This window comes from Puma concolor, chromosome D2 (assembly GCF_028749965.1).
Source record: "Puma concolor isolate L17-30 chromosome D2, mPumCon1.1.hap2, whole genome shotgun sequence".
Taxonomy (NCBI): domain Eukaryota; kingdom Metazoa; phylum Chordata; class Mammalia; order Carnivora; family Felidae; genus Puma; species Puma concolor.
In genome coordinates this window covers 28,415,066-28,431,529 of record NC_141677.1, presented here as the reverse complement: position 1 = coordinate 28,431,529, position 16,464 = coordinate 28,415,066, and the positions used below count along the sequence as shown (strand labels likewise).

Here is a 16,464-nt window from a genome sequence, read left to right as displayed (position 1 = left end):
CATGTCTTATTACTAGTCTTAGAGGAAAAGCTTTCAGCTTTTAATCATTGAGTATGTTTACTGTGGGTTTTTCATATATGAACTTTATTATATTGATGTATGTTTCATCTATACCCATTTTGTGAAGGGTTTTATGATAAGTTTTGAATTTTATCAAATGCTTTTTGTGTATTATTGGAGATGATCTTGATTTTTATTAATGAAATGTGTCCCATAGATATTGAATTTTTTTTAATTTTTTCAATGTTTTTATTTATTTTGGAGACAGAGAGAGACAGAGCATGAGCAGGAGAGAGACAGGGAGACACAGAATCTGAAGCAGGCTCCAGGCTCTGAGCTGTCAGCACAGAGCCTGACACGGGGCTTGAACTCACGGACTGTGAGATCATGACCTGAGCTGAAGTTAGTCGCTCAACCAACTGAGCCACCCAGGCACCCTGATATTGAATTTTTATATTTACATTTAATAATATCAATGTATTTTTTTTAATTTATACTTTTCTTTCTTCATTAATTCACTGACTGTTCTTTAGGATGTTGTTTAATATCTACATATTTGTGATTTTTCCAGTTGTGTTTTTGCAATTGAGAAAATTTGAATTTCATATCATGGTGTCAAAGAGTTTATTGATATGATTTCATTCTTCTTAAACTGATTAAAACTTGTTTTGTGGCCTAACATGTGATCCATCTTAAAGAATGTTCCGTGTTCATGTAAGAAGAATGTATATCTCATGCTATTGGATAGAATGTTTGTATATATCTGTTAGGTCCATCTGGTATAATATGCTGTTTAGCACTGTTTTATTGATTGATTGATTGATTGATTGATTGATTGTCTGGATGATTTATCCATCTATGTAAGTAGGGTTATTAAAGTCCCCTACTATTAATGTATGGCTGTCAATGTCTCCCTTTAAGGTTTTTAATATTTGCTTTATATATTTAGGTGTTCCTTATTGGTGCAGAAATATTTACAAATGTTATACCCTCTTGTTGGACTGACTTTATATAACAGCCATTTATTTATTTATGTATTTATTTATTATTTTTTGTCTTCTATTACAGTTTTTGTTTTGAAGTCTATTTTGACTGATCTAAGTATAGTTACACCAACTTTCCTTTTGTTTCCATTTGCATAGAGTACCTTTTTCCATCCCTTCATTTTTAGTCTGTTTTTCCTTAGGTCTGTTTTTAATCTCTTGTGGGTAGCATGCAGTTGTATTGTTTTCTCATCCTTTTAGCACTCTTTGGAGAATTTATTACATTAACACTTAAAGTAATTAAGTATGTACTTATTGTAACGTGATTAATTGTTTTCTGGATGTTTTTATAGTTCCTCTTTGTTACTTTCTTCTCTTGCTCTCTTCCATTGTAGTTTGGTGACTCTCATGTCTTGTTTACATTCCTTACTCTTTGCCTTAATGTATCTAATATAGGTTTTTGCTTTGTGGTTACCATGAGGTTCACATATAACAAGCTATATATATATATATAAAAGAACCTATACATATATATGTGTGGGTGTGTATATATATGAATCTATATATATACATATAAAGGTGATAAATATCTATATATATATCTATGTATATATATATATCTATATATAAAGGTGATAAAATATTCACCTTTATCAGCGATAGTTTTACTTTCATATGTTTTCTTGTTATTCATTAAGTGACCTCTCTTTTCTGCCTCAAGAAGTCCCTTTAACATTTCTTATAATGCCAGTTTAATGGTGAACTCCTTTAGCTTTTGGCTGTCTGGAAAATTCTTTATCTCTCTATCAATTCTGAATGTAAGCCTTTCTGGGTAGATTATTCTTATTTGAAAGCTTTTTCCCTTCAGCACTTTGAATATATCATACTATTTCCTTCTGGCCTGCAATGTTTTTGCTAAAAAATCAACTGATAGTCACATGGGGATTGCCTTATATATAACAAAGTGTTTCTCTCTTGCTGCTTTAAGATTCTCTCTTAATCTTTAACTTCTGACATTTTACTTATAATGTGTTTGGTGTTGGTCCCTTTGGATTTATATTCTTTGGAACCCTCTGTGCTTCCAGGGCCTGGATATCTCTTTCCTTTCCCAAGATAGGTAAATTTTCTGACATTATTTCTTCAAATTCAATTTCTGCCTGTTTCTCCCTCTCTTTTCCTTCTGGGCCCCCTGTAATGCAAATATTATTCTGCTTGATGTTGTCCCATAGGTCTCTTAAGCTATCTTTACTTTTTTTTTTCATTTTGTTGCACTTTTGATGTGAGTTCCACTGCCCCATCTTTCAGATTATTGATCCATTCTTGTCCTTCTTCTAGTCTACTGTTGAATTCCTCTGATATAATCTTTCAGCTCAGTTATTGTATTCTTTTGCTCTGTGACCTCTTTTTGGTACCTACTTATATGTTTTATGCCTTTGTTGAAGTTTTTACTGTGTTAATTCATTCTTCTTTACCTTTATAAATTTGGTGAGCATCACAATTACTTTGAACTCTTTATCATGTACATTATTTATCTCTGTTTCATTAAGGTCTTTTTCTGAGGTTTCATCCTGTTCTTTTGTTTCAAACATATTCCTCTGTTTCCCCATTTTGTTTCAACCTTTGTGTTTGTTTCTATATATCATGTGAAATAGTGACTTCTCTCAGCACTGAAGCAGTGGCTTTGTGTAGGAGTTCAACTTTGCCCTTGCTTTGGTTGTGTCTTGAACCTTTGTGATTGTCTAAGTAACCTGATTTTGTTGTTGTTTTTGGACTATTTATTCTTGGTAGGTTCCAATTTTTGAGGATGTGCCAAGACACATCCTCAGTGTATCAAAAGAGAGTGATCTCAGTCAGCACCTAGTTTCAGCTGATTGGAAGCCAAATCCTTAGGCAGCAGCTTTTAATGTATGTACATATACATAATCCTGTGGGACCACAATTGGTCCCTAGCTGACTCCTAGCTGACTTCCACGCTAGGAAATCGGGAGGTGTCCCTTGGTTTACAGTTGCAATATTTGGAGTTCAGATGAGTGTATAAGCTCCTTTCTGGAGGCACCTGTAAGCTTGGGTGAGGCCAAAAGATGCAAATCCCAGGGCTTTTAGTGAAGCTATGAAAGAGTGGTTGGGGACAGGGTATATCTGCAGTTTTCACATTGTTGGAGAAGAGTGCTTTGGTGGGCACACCCTTGGCTTTAGTGAGGCTGTGTTTGCCCACACCCCCCTGTGCTAGCAAGCTAGAGAGAGAGAATAAATATGGTATTATCAGCACCTCCATCCCCAGAGAACATATCAACTTGTCCCTGCACCTCTGGCAGATGTCTTAAGATTAGCAAATAAATCTCCTTCACTTATCACCCAGCACTTCTTATCTCTCTAATGTAGATCCTAGCTGTTGAGGTGCCTGATATGGAGCACAAACTCCTTACTCCTTAGGGTGAATCTCTGGATTCAAGAAATTTCCTCCCTATTGTGTGGGTTGGATATTGGGAAGACTGCATCTCTGCCTCTCCTACCTCTTGTGATATGGTCCTTTAATCCATTTTTGTGGAGACAACTGTTTCCCTAGTTCTCAGTTCTTTTTCAGTGGGAATTATTCCACATATACCTACAGATTTGGTGTCCATGAGAGAAAGTGAATTCAGGGTCTTCCTATACCGCCATCTTGGAACCCCCGCCTTTTGACGAATGGGAAAATATCTTAACAAAAGAAAGTTTATTGGTTTTTTTTTATTATTTCTATGAGATAGAGTTATTACCTTTAATTACATTTTCCTATATTTAGCAACTCAAGTGATTTCTTTCTTTAAATATCTTCATGTTTATAATTTCAACTGTTAACACACCAATTCTTTTTGGTACTTTCTTGGGGCTTATATTGGATAGGATGAGAAATGATTATATGGTCCCAGGCTGGGTAGAAAAAAAATGACATAAAGGAGAAAGATAATCTTTGAAAATATTTCTATAAAAATGTGGTTTATTGTCTTTGATTCTGTTTACTTTTCAGAGATCCAAAATTATCCTGACAAAATATTTGGTCTCTTTACATTAAAAAATAATTAAAATTCTATTAATCAAATACTTATTTAAAAATATCTCATATTTTTTATGAAACTCCAGAAATCTGAAAATACAAATAGAACAATCTTATCTTTCTTATTAATTTTAACAGCAATTCCTGAGTTTGTAACACAAGTGAATGTTGCCTTGGAAGCCTTAAGTAAAAACTCTTTGGATGTATTTGATGATGATCAATTTGTGGACATCTCAAAGAAGATCTATGATACAATCCACGATATCAGATGTTCAGTCATGATGATTCGGGTAAGTTTGCTTTGCTTCCCATTGAATTATTGTAATGCCCTTCACCATCTGGAATGCTTGGAATGATTGCAAGAAATATTTTATCTCTATTTCATAATGTCAATGCTGAAATCCATTAGAACTTTAGAAATTCGTATGTATCCCTGAAGTCAAATCTACTGTCACAAACAACACTTTCACTATGTATTTGGTTATAACTTATGCAAATGAGCACATTTAACTGCTGTGTGTGCAGAAATGATAGGATTCCTTGTGTGCAGAATTCACTGAGGTGTCACATAGCATGATCAGGAGCCAAGGAAAAATACATAAAATAATTTGCTTTCTTTTCTTGAATGGAAAGGAAAGGATCTTTCTCATTACTGTGTTAAAATTGGTAGGAAAATATGTCTGTTTAAAACAGGTTGTTTCTATGGTCAAACCCTCTCATACTAGATTATAGATTCAGAATATTCTGTAAGAAATCTCACTTGGTAAAAAAAAAAAAAAAAAAAAAAAAAAAAGAAATCTCACTTGGAGCTGCCAGGAACAATAAACACATGAATTGTCCCAATCTAGGAGTTGTCTGTTTGGGGAAATATATGCCATCTTCTTAAGGGCAAAATTGAGTCATTTATTGTGGGCATACTGCATACACAGAGGCCAGGATTATTTATTTGGTTTTACTCAAATATTAATGTGGACTATTTTTTAAATTTTTATTTAAAAAAAACAGTGGAGGTTTTCTGGAAAATGCAAATGTAAAGATACAGGGGTATTTTATCTTAGGATGGATTCACATGGAGGCAGACCATGAGGTAAGGATTTGTGTTACTATTAGTCTATTTAGGAGAAAGTAAGACAGAAAAAAATAAGGCAGGGAGGGGAAGTAAACCAGCAAGATGTAATTATGCATCACTACTGGCAACTAGGGCTCGATATTGCTGGGAACTCTGGGTGATAGTATTGAATACACCTCAGAATTATCTTACCCGAGGTGAACGAAACCCAATTTATCTACCTATTCATCCTTGGTTAAAGGCTACCTCTCCTCAGAGGTGTTACTAAAACCTCCAGCATGGGTCAGTCAAGCTCTTGTGCCCCCAAAAAGCAACCCTTAGGCAGTGTGGCAGGTGCTTGCACAAAAAGGAGTCAGTAGGGATGGTGAGTGTAATTTGTTAAGTATTAATATAATTTAATTTGAAAGCCTCTAGATTTAACTGTTATTGAAACTATAAATGTAGAATAGAAGTGCTGAAGAGATACAGGCAGAGCACCAACAGTATCTGGCAAGTCTGAATGTCATAGTTAGGTTACACTGAGCAGTCTGTAAAAGTGGAGTTGTTTGGGAATCTTTTAAGGGAAACGGCCTACAGAAGTTGAAGACACTGGCAGGGCAGATGGATGCTTATGAAAGAAATTCTAAGAGAAAAGCAGAGGTGTCAAGATATAGGATCCAGCACGTCAGAGCATGGCAAAACCTGAAAGCGAGCCAATCATACATATAAAAGAGAAAGCCAGGAAGTATTTGTTTATATGTGATCATGAACCGTGGTATTGTGCCAGTACTATGTCTAAGCTGCAAAGTACCTTTATCAAATATTTTCTTCCAAAAAGGATTTTAAATCTTTCCCATGTAGACTAGTGGGCTGGTGGACTGGTAATAATCCAAAGGGGGGAAGATGGGTAGAACCAGAAAAGAAACGTTGAGTGAAGACACATGAGTTTCAGGCAATGGTCTTTCCAGAGTGAAACACCTGCATTTTCAGTATCCTTGGGTGGATATGTGAGAAGTTTAAACCAATGAAATAGCATAGGTGAACCAGCGTAGGAAATACATTTTTTTCCCCTGAAAAAACTATCTACGGATGAAAAAAGTCTTGTAATTTCTCCCATTCGTATGTTTTAGTATTTAATAATTTCCTTCTTATCAAAATAGCTTACTTATAGCAAGTCAAAGTATCTTGCTATTATTTCTATATATCCCTCATACGGACCAAGCAGTCCTCTCTTGGGCAAGAGAGCAATTTATTGGAATTATTTAACAGCCTTAGAGGGCTGTAAATTTTCCCTATAGTCATCTCTTTTTCAAGGTACATACTTCAATTTATTTTAATTTTTCCTCACAGGAATAATTCAGTATTTTGTGTTCTTTACTAGTCCTTATTTAACTTTTCAACAAACTTCTCAAATGAGACTATCAAAAAGCATACTCTAATTAGGGCCTGTCCAAAATCAAATGAAGTGGAAGACTTGTTTGTATGTTATTGCTAATAATACAGCCAACTGCTGTGAACTTACTTTTCTTCTCTTAAATATCATGATTATTGGATAGACAATAATTTCCTTTTATTTTTATTTTTTACCCTGTTATTGCCTACATATTCCTTCTCTGTTTTGATTTGATATGTTTTCTCAGGTCATAAATCTCATACCAGATTTAAACTTTATTACATTTCTAAATGATTTTTCATATAATTTATCAGTTTGCTTTTAAATTTGGTTGTGACTGTACCTAATTAGCCTCAGTTAGAAACATGAGATTGTAATCCAAATTCCTTCATCTAGATTACTAATAAAAATATTGGATTATATTGGACATTCATCTGACTGCAATCTCTAGTAGCTAGCTCCAGTTAAGGATCTTAGTGTTAAGAGACCTTAGAATCTGATGTTCCATCCAACTAAGAACATATTGGCAAGTGTGTGGTTTGTAAGGATGTTTTCTGAATTTTGAGGTAGATATATTCTTCCTTCAAACACACATTATGGATGACTAAAATAAAACAGATAAAAAACAGAGCTGCTGTTCTTGAAACCACGAAGGAGAGTCCAGAGGCTCAGCATCTCTGGGCTTGCGTGTCCAGTTTCTTAGGTAATTTCTAGGGAAACTTCTACAGAACTACAAGGATTCCTTGGAGGATGATCCATAAACCTCTGTACTTAACTGCTAATTGGATTATAGATTGAAAGTAGAAGTCTAACTCAGGTGCAATTAATAAAATCTATAATATTTTTTTTCCTTTGAAGACTATCCCTTTGTCATAGAAGATAATAAAATTGGTCTGGTGTAATCTTCTCTTAATAAGGTCAAATTTAATGCTGACCAATATCCTGACCTTAGAACTACAAAGCATTTGATGTTTTCTTCAAAGTAACTAAAGAATGTCAACATTAAGGCAAGTTCAAGGAGGACTAGGCTCTGGTCCTGTGAGTGTTACAGACTACTGTCCTATGTCGGAATTTCCAGAGTGCTTTCAGTGCCCTTCAAGCTGTTTATTAATAAAATACTAAAAACAAAACAAAGAAAACAAAAAACAAAATGCTAAAAAATTTCAGTGCTTGAAATTTTATGTGGTTTTATAAAAAAATATGATTATATCTGTCTGTAACTTTTTGGGGGGTGAATAAATGTGTTAGCAAGTGTTCAGAATATTTTTAAAAATTCTAAGAGAAAATGCTGTGACATTTAATATTGCCATCTCCACTGGATTCAGTTTGTGGACAAATAAATTTATGGAATCTCATTCTTAACAACCTCAGAGAATAGGGAATATTAAATATGTTTCTTTGAGGTTTAATATCTATGTATAAGTTTTATAGTTATTAAGAGTTCATATGATAAGATTAAAGCAAGTCACAAATCTCTCTAACCCTCAGTTTTCTTCCTTTGTAAAATAAACTGTATTAAATCTACTTCAAAATATTATTATGCTGACAAAATGAGCTAATAGAAATGAAGTACTCAGTAAACAGTAGTGTCTTATAAAAAAAATAGTTCCTATTGCTATTACCATTGTGAATAATGCTAGTACTACTGAAGCTACTTATTACTTATTTTATTTTTTTAATTTTTTTTACATTTTATTCATTTTTGAGACAGAGAGAGAGAGAGAGAGAGAGAGAGAGAGAGAGAGAGAGCACAAGTGGAGAAGAGGCAGAGAGAGAGAGGGAGACACAGAATCCAAAGCAGGCTCCAGGCTCTGAGCTGTCAGCCCAGAGCCCGACGCGGGGCTTGAACTCACAAACTGTGAGATCATGACCTGAGCTGAAGTCAGATGCTTAACTGACTGAGCCTTCCAGGCGCCCCAGTTATTTTTTTATATGTTGAAGAATGTTATCTATAGAAGTTATAGAAATGTGCCCATGGGCCAACTTGAAGCCAAAGCCCAAAAGTACCTTAAAAGGTAAAGTTCTAAACAAATAATTATGTTTTTATTCAAGATACTGTTTTACATAAGAGGAGACTTATTGTGTATGTGAATTATAGATTATTTAATGCAAATTGTGCTTTTGAGCCTATATGATTTTAAGCTGGCATTATAATTCTATATATTGTTTTTATTAACTTCTTGAAATGTGCAAGAAGGACTCTTGATGGTTCATCTTTTAGGGAAATGTGCTTAACCAGAAATAGATAAAAATCTTAAAGGACAAGATAATTAAATTGTGAGAAACATGGGTGGCTAGTAGTGAAATACCATCAAAAAGAGGAAAAGATTCAGCAAAAATTCAGCCTTTGAACAGGTATGCAGAATGTGGGCTTCACATATTTTGTTTGTGAATTTTCGTATGTGACTTATCAAAAGCACGTAGGAAATACAGAGACGCTTTCCAAACCAAATGTGAAGATTTTCAGGACCACCACTAAGTTTAGATTTTCTGTGTTAGTTGTCTAACTTCATATTTCAGAGAATAAGAACAAATTTTGGAGATATCACTTGATTAAAGTTTATTTTTTGAAGAAACAAAGGAAAATAAAGTAAATCAAAAAAACATTTATGTGGCCCAGTTTACATGAACCAGTTTTACATGAATAATTTACATGGCTTCTAAAATTGGAACACAGTTCAATATATAACTTCAGTTTATATAGCCAGAAAACCCCCTTTTTTTTCTGATTCTACTGTACCCTCAGGAATGGATAGATGGCTTTCATTGGAATTATATACAATTTTCTTAATTTAACTTACTTGCACTGTCATGATTTACTTGAATGTCTTCTATTGCTCTGCATAACTTCTTTGCATCTCACCTCAAAAAATTATTTTGCTTTATATGTCTTCTGGACCAAACTGCTGTTTGTTTCTCTGAAGTCTCACATTCAAACTTCGGGAGGAAAAGACTGATGGTGTCAGTTAGTCACTGACTGGTGGACAATGTTATCTGGTCCAACTAAAATTCTGTTGAATTAAGTTCAGAAATGAAGAAATAGTGAAAGGAATATTCTGTAAAATCAAGAAGTTTTCAAGTCTCAATTTTATGTGTTATCATTTAGTTTGTTATCTGACATGATATTAGTTTCTTTACTGTAGAGGGAAATGAAAGCATACTCTATAGCTTTTAGCCATCATTGCACTTAAAAATTAAGGGCAAAACATTATTCCTTACAATTGGGGACGAAGTGAGAATGTCCATGCTCCAGTGCAATGAGATGTTGTAGATGTTCTAGCCAGTACAGTAAATCAAGAAACAAAGTAAAAAGTGTACAGATTACAAGAAAAAATAAAACTGCCTGTATTTGCAAATTATATGATCAACCACATTGAAAATCCTAAAAAAAAAAAATTAAAACAACAAAAAACTTCACTCTGGTAAAACTGGTAAGTGAATTTAGCACAAAGGAAGGGGAGGAGGAAGGGATAAGGGCAAAATTAATTAATAAATATAAAGTAGAGAAATGCAATGAAACTCAATATGTATTTCTATTTAATCACAACAATTAGAAAATATATCTTTTAAAGTACAATCTGGGGCTCCTGGGTGGCTCAGTCGGTTGACCCACCGACTTCAGCTCAGGTCATGATCTCACAGTTTGTGAGTTCGAGCCCCGCGTCAGGCTCTGTGCTAACAGCTCGGAGCCTAGAGCCTACTTCAGATTCTGTGTCTCCCTCTCTCTCTCTGCCCCTCCCCCACTCATGCTCTGTCTCTGTCCCAGAAATAAACACTTAAAAAAAATTAAAGTACAATCTAGCACAGCGTCAAAAATAACAAAATAATTGATAAATTTAACAAACTTATACAAGGTTTACACTCTGAAAATTATGAGACATTATCAATAAAAATTAAGAAAACCATATTAGGAGAAAGTTAATCATATTCCTGGACTGGGAAACTCAATATTATTAAGGTGTACAATTATCTTGAAATTGATTTATAGATATAATGCTGTCCAAAACAAACTCCCAGTAGACTCTTTTATGAAAACTGATAATCCAAGGTGGTTACATGGGTACACTCATTTGTCAAAACTTATAAAACTGTACACTTAGAATTACAGGTAAATTACGTGGATAAAGTTGATTTTAAAAATTAATAATGTTTTACCTAGTAGTTGGCACGTTAACAATGAGGTAATTTTATTTAGATAAAGTCCTATCGAATGTATTAATTAGGATTAATTAAAAAGGCCTGCATGAACTACTGAGAATGCTGATGTTTAGAATATTATAATAAAACAAATACCTTTCTACTTTATAACTGGCTACTTGCCAAATATTTCTTTTTAAAAAATATTTTAATATTTACTTATTTTTGAGAGAGAGAGAGACAGAGTGCAAGCGGGGGAGGGGCAGAGAGAGCGAGAGACACAGAATCCGAAGCAGGCTCCAGGCTCTGAGCTGTCAGCACCGACACCAGGCATGAACCCATGAACCACGTGATCACCACCTGAGCCGAAGTCGGAGGCTCAACCAACTGAGCCAGCCAGACACCCCACCAAATATCTCTAATATATGGTCCTCTTTTGTTGATTTGTATTTCTCATGTTTATAAATTATTATGTATTATCTTAGGTCAAGGATGGCAAACATAGGGCCACAGAGCTGCATTTGGTTGACCATCTTATTTTGTATGACGTATGGGCTAAAAATGATTTTAGTATTTTTAAACAGTTGAAAAAATTTCAAAGAAGGATAATATTTTTTGACATCTGAAAGTTATATGAAATTCTAATTTTAGGAATAACACCAATAGATAGTTATTTGCCCTATAATGGCAATTTTAGTAATGGCAACAGTAACCATAGCCGTAACAGTATGACTCACAAAGCCTAAAACAGTTACTGCCTGGCTCATTACAGAAAAATTTTGCTGACCCTTGTCTTAGTCTGTTTTGGCTCTTTACTAAAATTTTGACTGGGTTTTCCAAGGATCCAATTGCACCTTTATTAATTTTCCTTTGTAAATCTAATCATCCAAAATATTTGAATATTACAATGGTCCTTCCTTCAAGTTCATTGAGTCATGTGACCACCCAGTGCAACTTCTGCTATTCCATCCTATTCCCATTGCAGGGTCCCAGGAGCTTTTCTCCACCCTTTGGCACCCATGTGGTTTCCATTCTCCTAGGTGCTCTAAGTTTTTTACCCTTTCTTTGGTAGGTCAAACTATCTGCCCTTCCTTCTTTGCACTTCCTTCCTGCTACTTTGCAGAGTGCTTTAGTTACTAGGATTCACTCTTCCCCAAAGGCTATAAAGAGGTTTCACATTCCTCTTGGTATTTTGCATATGTTCAGCAGGTATAATTAAATTTTAAGCTGCCCTTTGATTATCATACATTTTGAAATTCAACTTTTGAGGTTTACAGGATGTTGAAATTCATCAACTTCACTCAACCACTTTACTTTTTCTTTTCTTTATGTTATAGTAGTAACAATGTGTCTAACGATTATTAGATTACAAATGAGTTTGTAAAAGGTGTGTAAATGAAGTGAGCAACTTGAGGTCACACACCGACAGGGAAAGTAACAGATTGAAATCTTGGGGTCTTAGGGCACCTGGTTCAGAACATTTTCCTTTTTCTCAGGAGCAGGAAATAGTTAAGTGTTTTTATACAACAGGAGTCCTTCTACTTCACTGACTTCCCTTTGTCGATGGGCCAGTTAAAAACACATAAATCCCCCAAATTACTTTTTAGGCAGTTTGTTGAAGAATACCTACCCTATAATGCTCCTCTGTCCTGCTTCAGATTCAGATACATAGCCCTTCTGTCTGTTTCTTGTGTTCACCAGACATGCCTACACTTCTGGCATCTTTCCAATTACTGTCCTGTCTAACCATATGCTTTCTCCGAGAATTCGCACAGCAGACTTGTTCAGGTCTGATCCATCATTACTTTTATATCATCCTGCACAGATCTTATAAGGATCCATATACAGAGATAGCATCTCCCTCTTCAGCCACTCTGTCTTCTCACTCGAGTTTGGGTTTACATAGTGTATCATGACAAAGAACATATTATATATTTTTTATTTATCTATTTTCTGTCTCCCCATACAAGAATGTAGAGTTTATGAAAGGAGGGATTTTTTAGACATTTAGGATAAAATCAGATGTTAGGCTTTTTACAATTAAATAAAGTGATTGATTTAGCTGTCAAATTCATCACTTGTTTGAAACGTAGTCACTGGACCTCAAGGAATTAATGGCAAGAAAAAAATTACTTTGTTATATTTTATATTACAGAAAGTGACAGACACTAAGAAGCTACCTTGATAAATACTTTCACAAAGAATTAAAATTCTCTCAATCTTTGGTTTAAGATAGTTTTGAAAGTACCAAGGATTTCTAATACATACTGTATTTTGTGGCCACCAATGTGATCACAAATGCATTTACATGTCTGTATCAAGTAACAAACTTCTATAAAACTGAATATATAGTTGTTTTAAGAAGCTTTCATTTTACCTTGTGCAGATGACAAGATTCCTCTTTAAAGATGATAACAGTTACAGAATAGCCCTGATGAGACTTCTTGATTGTATGCATTAGTGGTTGGGTTGTGGAAGAAAAATCATTGAGGCCAGAGTTTGTGGAACTTGCTGAAGTGTATTTTATGCACATTCTCCTCCATTATCATACCCTTGGTGTTATAGGTTCTGAAAAGTCACAAAATTCTCCACAAATTTAATAATTTAAAATATGTTTTATATTGTCTTATATTGCACTGTTTGGAAAAGAAATCAGAAACTTAATTAAAGTCATAAAATATAGAAAGATTCTATGAGAAAAATTATTTCTAACCCTTAAAAATGGTTATAAAATATATTGTAATGAGTCCATAGTGGTCTGTTTACTAAAAAATATATATGAAAATAAAACCAGGAATTTCTGCATATCTTCTATTATCACCAAAATTACTAGTGGCCTAGAAATAAATCTAGGCTACTTGTTTAACAAATTTTTTATCAACAATACGTTTATACAAACTAATCTCTTCCAGTGGATTTTGCTAACTTAACTCTGGGAAGACAACCCTATTTTAGACTGACTTCACACTTCTCCATCTCAAAGACATTCCCCTTCTTTGGAATATCTTTGTGACCCTGAGTAAGTCAGATAATTTCTCAACTTTTGATTTGCATTTGTAAAATAAGGAAAACAAACATACTGGCCTAGTTATATGGTTGATCTGAGTTCAAACGGGATAATACGTGCACAACATTAAGTGAAGTTTCCCAGCGCACTATAAGTGCTCAATGAATTTGTCTTAGTATTACAGTGCAGTAATACAAATACAAAGAATTTGTTATGTGTATTAGTCAAAATAATGCATTCTCGCTGCTCTAACACAACCCCACAAATCCCGATTGCTTATTTCAGTGATAGTTTATTTATCATTTATACATTGCTCTGTTGTTAGCCAGTTTTCCTGGATAAGTTTCTACCAAGTAATGACTTGGTGATTCAGGATCCTCCAATCTTTTGATACTGCTATCTTTATAATGTGGCCTCCACTGTCGTTGGAGAAAGGGAAGGAACAGTGGATGATTGATTAGCGAACACCTAAGCTTCCTTGGCACACCCTTTGTTCCAGTTATTACTGCTATGCAACAGATGATCCAAAAGTTAGCCACTTAAAACAACAACCAATATGTTATGTTCACAGATTCTATGCATCAAGAATTCAGAAAGGGCATAAGCTTGTTTACTCACATATCTGATGTCTGATTTCAGTACTGGAAGACTAAGGAAAATTACATTAACTTTCATGTGGCTTGGCTTTCTCATAGCATGACAACCTCCAGATAATTGGTTATTTTTGTATGGCATTTTAGGAATCAAGAATAAGTGTTGCAGCTAACAAAGCACAGACAATACTTTCTTTCCTAACCTACTCTCTGAAATCATACAGTGTTATTTCTGTCATAATTTATTACTTACAAACAAGTCAAAGACCTCCCTGATTCAAGAGGAGAATGAACTTTACCTTTCTGTGTAAGAAGTATAAAGGTCAAAAGGAACAAATGGGATGGGATACAATATAAAGCCTATATTTGGAAAATGTAATATGCTCTACTTATTATAATACTCTCATCATCATTACTACTAATAATTTTTTTACTGATTAACTTTGTTACCATAAGTTACCTTGAAAAGCTTACTGCTTTTAAAGAGTAAAATAAACCAGTGGAAATATTTTTAAAACATTGCAGGTAATCATTTGCTTATAACAAGTTTTTGGGAGTTCTGATTAGTAAAATATTCTAGTTAAAAATTTTATTACATTTTAATTTCTTCGGTAACTATATGCATTGCCTATTTAAGATGTTAAGCTATATACAATCTTTCTGATACAAACTTTCTGGTACACTCTAAAAATTTCCTTTGAGGGGCACCTGGGTGGCTCAGTCAGTTAGGCATCTGACTTTGGCTCGGGTCATGTTCTCACGGTTGGTGGTTAGAGCCCCGCGTCAGGCTCTGTGCTGACAGCTCAGAGCCTGGAGCCTGCTTCCGATTCTGTGTCCCCCTCCCTGGCTCACGCTCTGTCTCACTCTCTCTCTCAAAAATAAATAAACATTAAAAAAAATTAGAGATTTCCTTTGAAATAGTAATATCTATGAAGTACAAAATAGAATAAAACTTTTGAAAAGTGTATGTAGAATACAAAAGTGTCATGAACCCGGATGGCAAAGAATGAAGAAGGCATCATGTTAACAACTAATTTTCTATTTGTTGTACAGTCTCCTCAGTCAACCTCTTGAAAAAATATTTGAGTACTTTCTATCTTTCAAGAACTGTGTTTAAGAATACAAACATGAGTGAGATAGGATCCTTGTTCTTAATTAACTAGCTTTCTCATGGAATAAAGAGATATGTGAGCCAATGATGAGAATTTATAGTGGTAAGTGCTACAATGAAAACATAGAATCATCATTGCTAATTAAGAGATTTTAATTATGTCATGGAGAAAATTATGCACAGATGTACTCATTTGGTGACTAGAGTTGGGTGATTAGAGTTGGGCTTTGTTGAATGGATAGGGGTTGTATAGTTGGAATTGTGGTTTAGGACATTTGCAAGGGAAAAGAAGTAAAGACATATTTAGAGAAATGTAATTAGGCCAGAGTGCCTGGGCTCCAGTGTATAGGTGGAAAAATAACTGGGCAAATAAAAAGAATCCAGATTTATAATATTTTTTATGCCATGTCAAAGATAAATAACCTTGACCAATGTCAAGAGGAGCACAGTTACTAGGCTTGGCACAGACTATTCAAGATTCATTCCATAGGGTTTGGGTGGGGGAGTATCTTCCCCCTCATGTGCCCCAAACACCTCAACATTCCTAATATTCGAAAATTGAAGTGCTTTTAGCAGGAAAGAAAGTAGAAATTAGTGATAGTGACAATCCCTTACAATGTATTTATTATTAAAAGAAGGTAGGAATTTTAATCAAATGCTAATTTTTTATTTATGCCTCACTAAATAAATTGATCAAGTGTAATTTTCAGGAATTGCTCTTCCTTAGGATATGAAACCTCTCCAAAAGGGACTTTGGAAGAGTGATAAAGATAATAACAATAATGATGATGGTGATGATGATAATAATAATAATAATAATTATTATTATTATTATTATTATTATAGAAAATAAGTGAGGCTTGTGTCTGGAACCAGCCAGCATTTTTGTATTTGAAATGAGCTAAAGCCAAGCATATGCCAACAGTATTTCTAACTGCCTACTCTCTTTTAGGAGATTTAGGAAATCAGACTGACAGTCAGGGATGCTCACCACTAGAGCAGCCAAGGTGAAGGGATTGAAGTGCTGTCTTGCCAGCTTCAGGGACTCGTTGAGTCTGTTCCAGAATATAACATGCCACTGATTACAGAGGATTTTGGTGTTAAATTGACAGAAGAAATTGCTAATCAAAATGCAAGTGGGAGATGTAAATGCAAAAA

General features: G+C 34.4%; 1 protein-coding gene across 5 annotated transcripts in view; it reads left to right on the top strand.

Annotated features, from left to right (window-relative positions):
* CTNNA3 (catenin alpha 3) overlaps positions 1-16,464 on the top strand; it is a 1,810,934-nt gene that overhangs the window by 1,457,421 nt on the left and 337,049 nt on the right. For all 5 annotated transcript variants that reach the window (XM_025917933.2, XM_086679821.1, XM_086679822.1 and 2 more), the window contains one exon: positions 4,156-4,307. In XM_025917933.2, the coding sequence (XP_025773718.1) occupies positions 4,156-4,307 (152 nt within the window). The remainder of the gene's footprint in view (positions 1-4,155; positions 4,308-16,464) is intronic.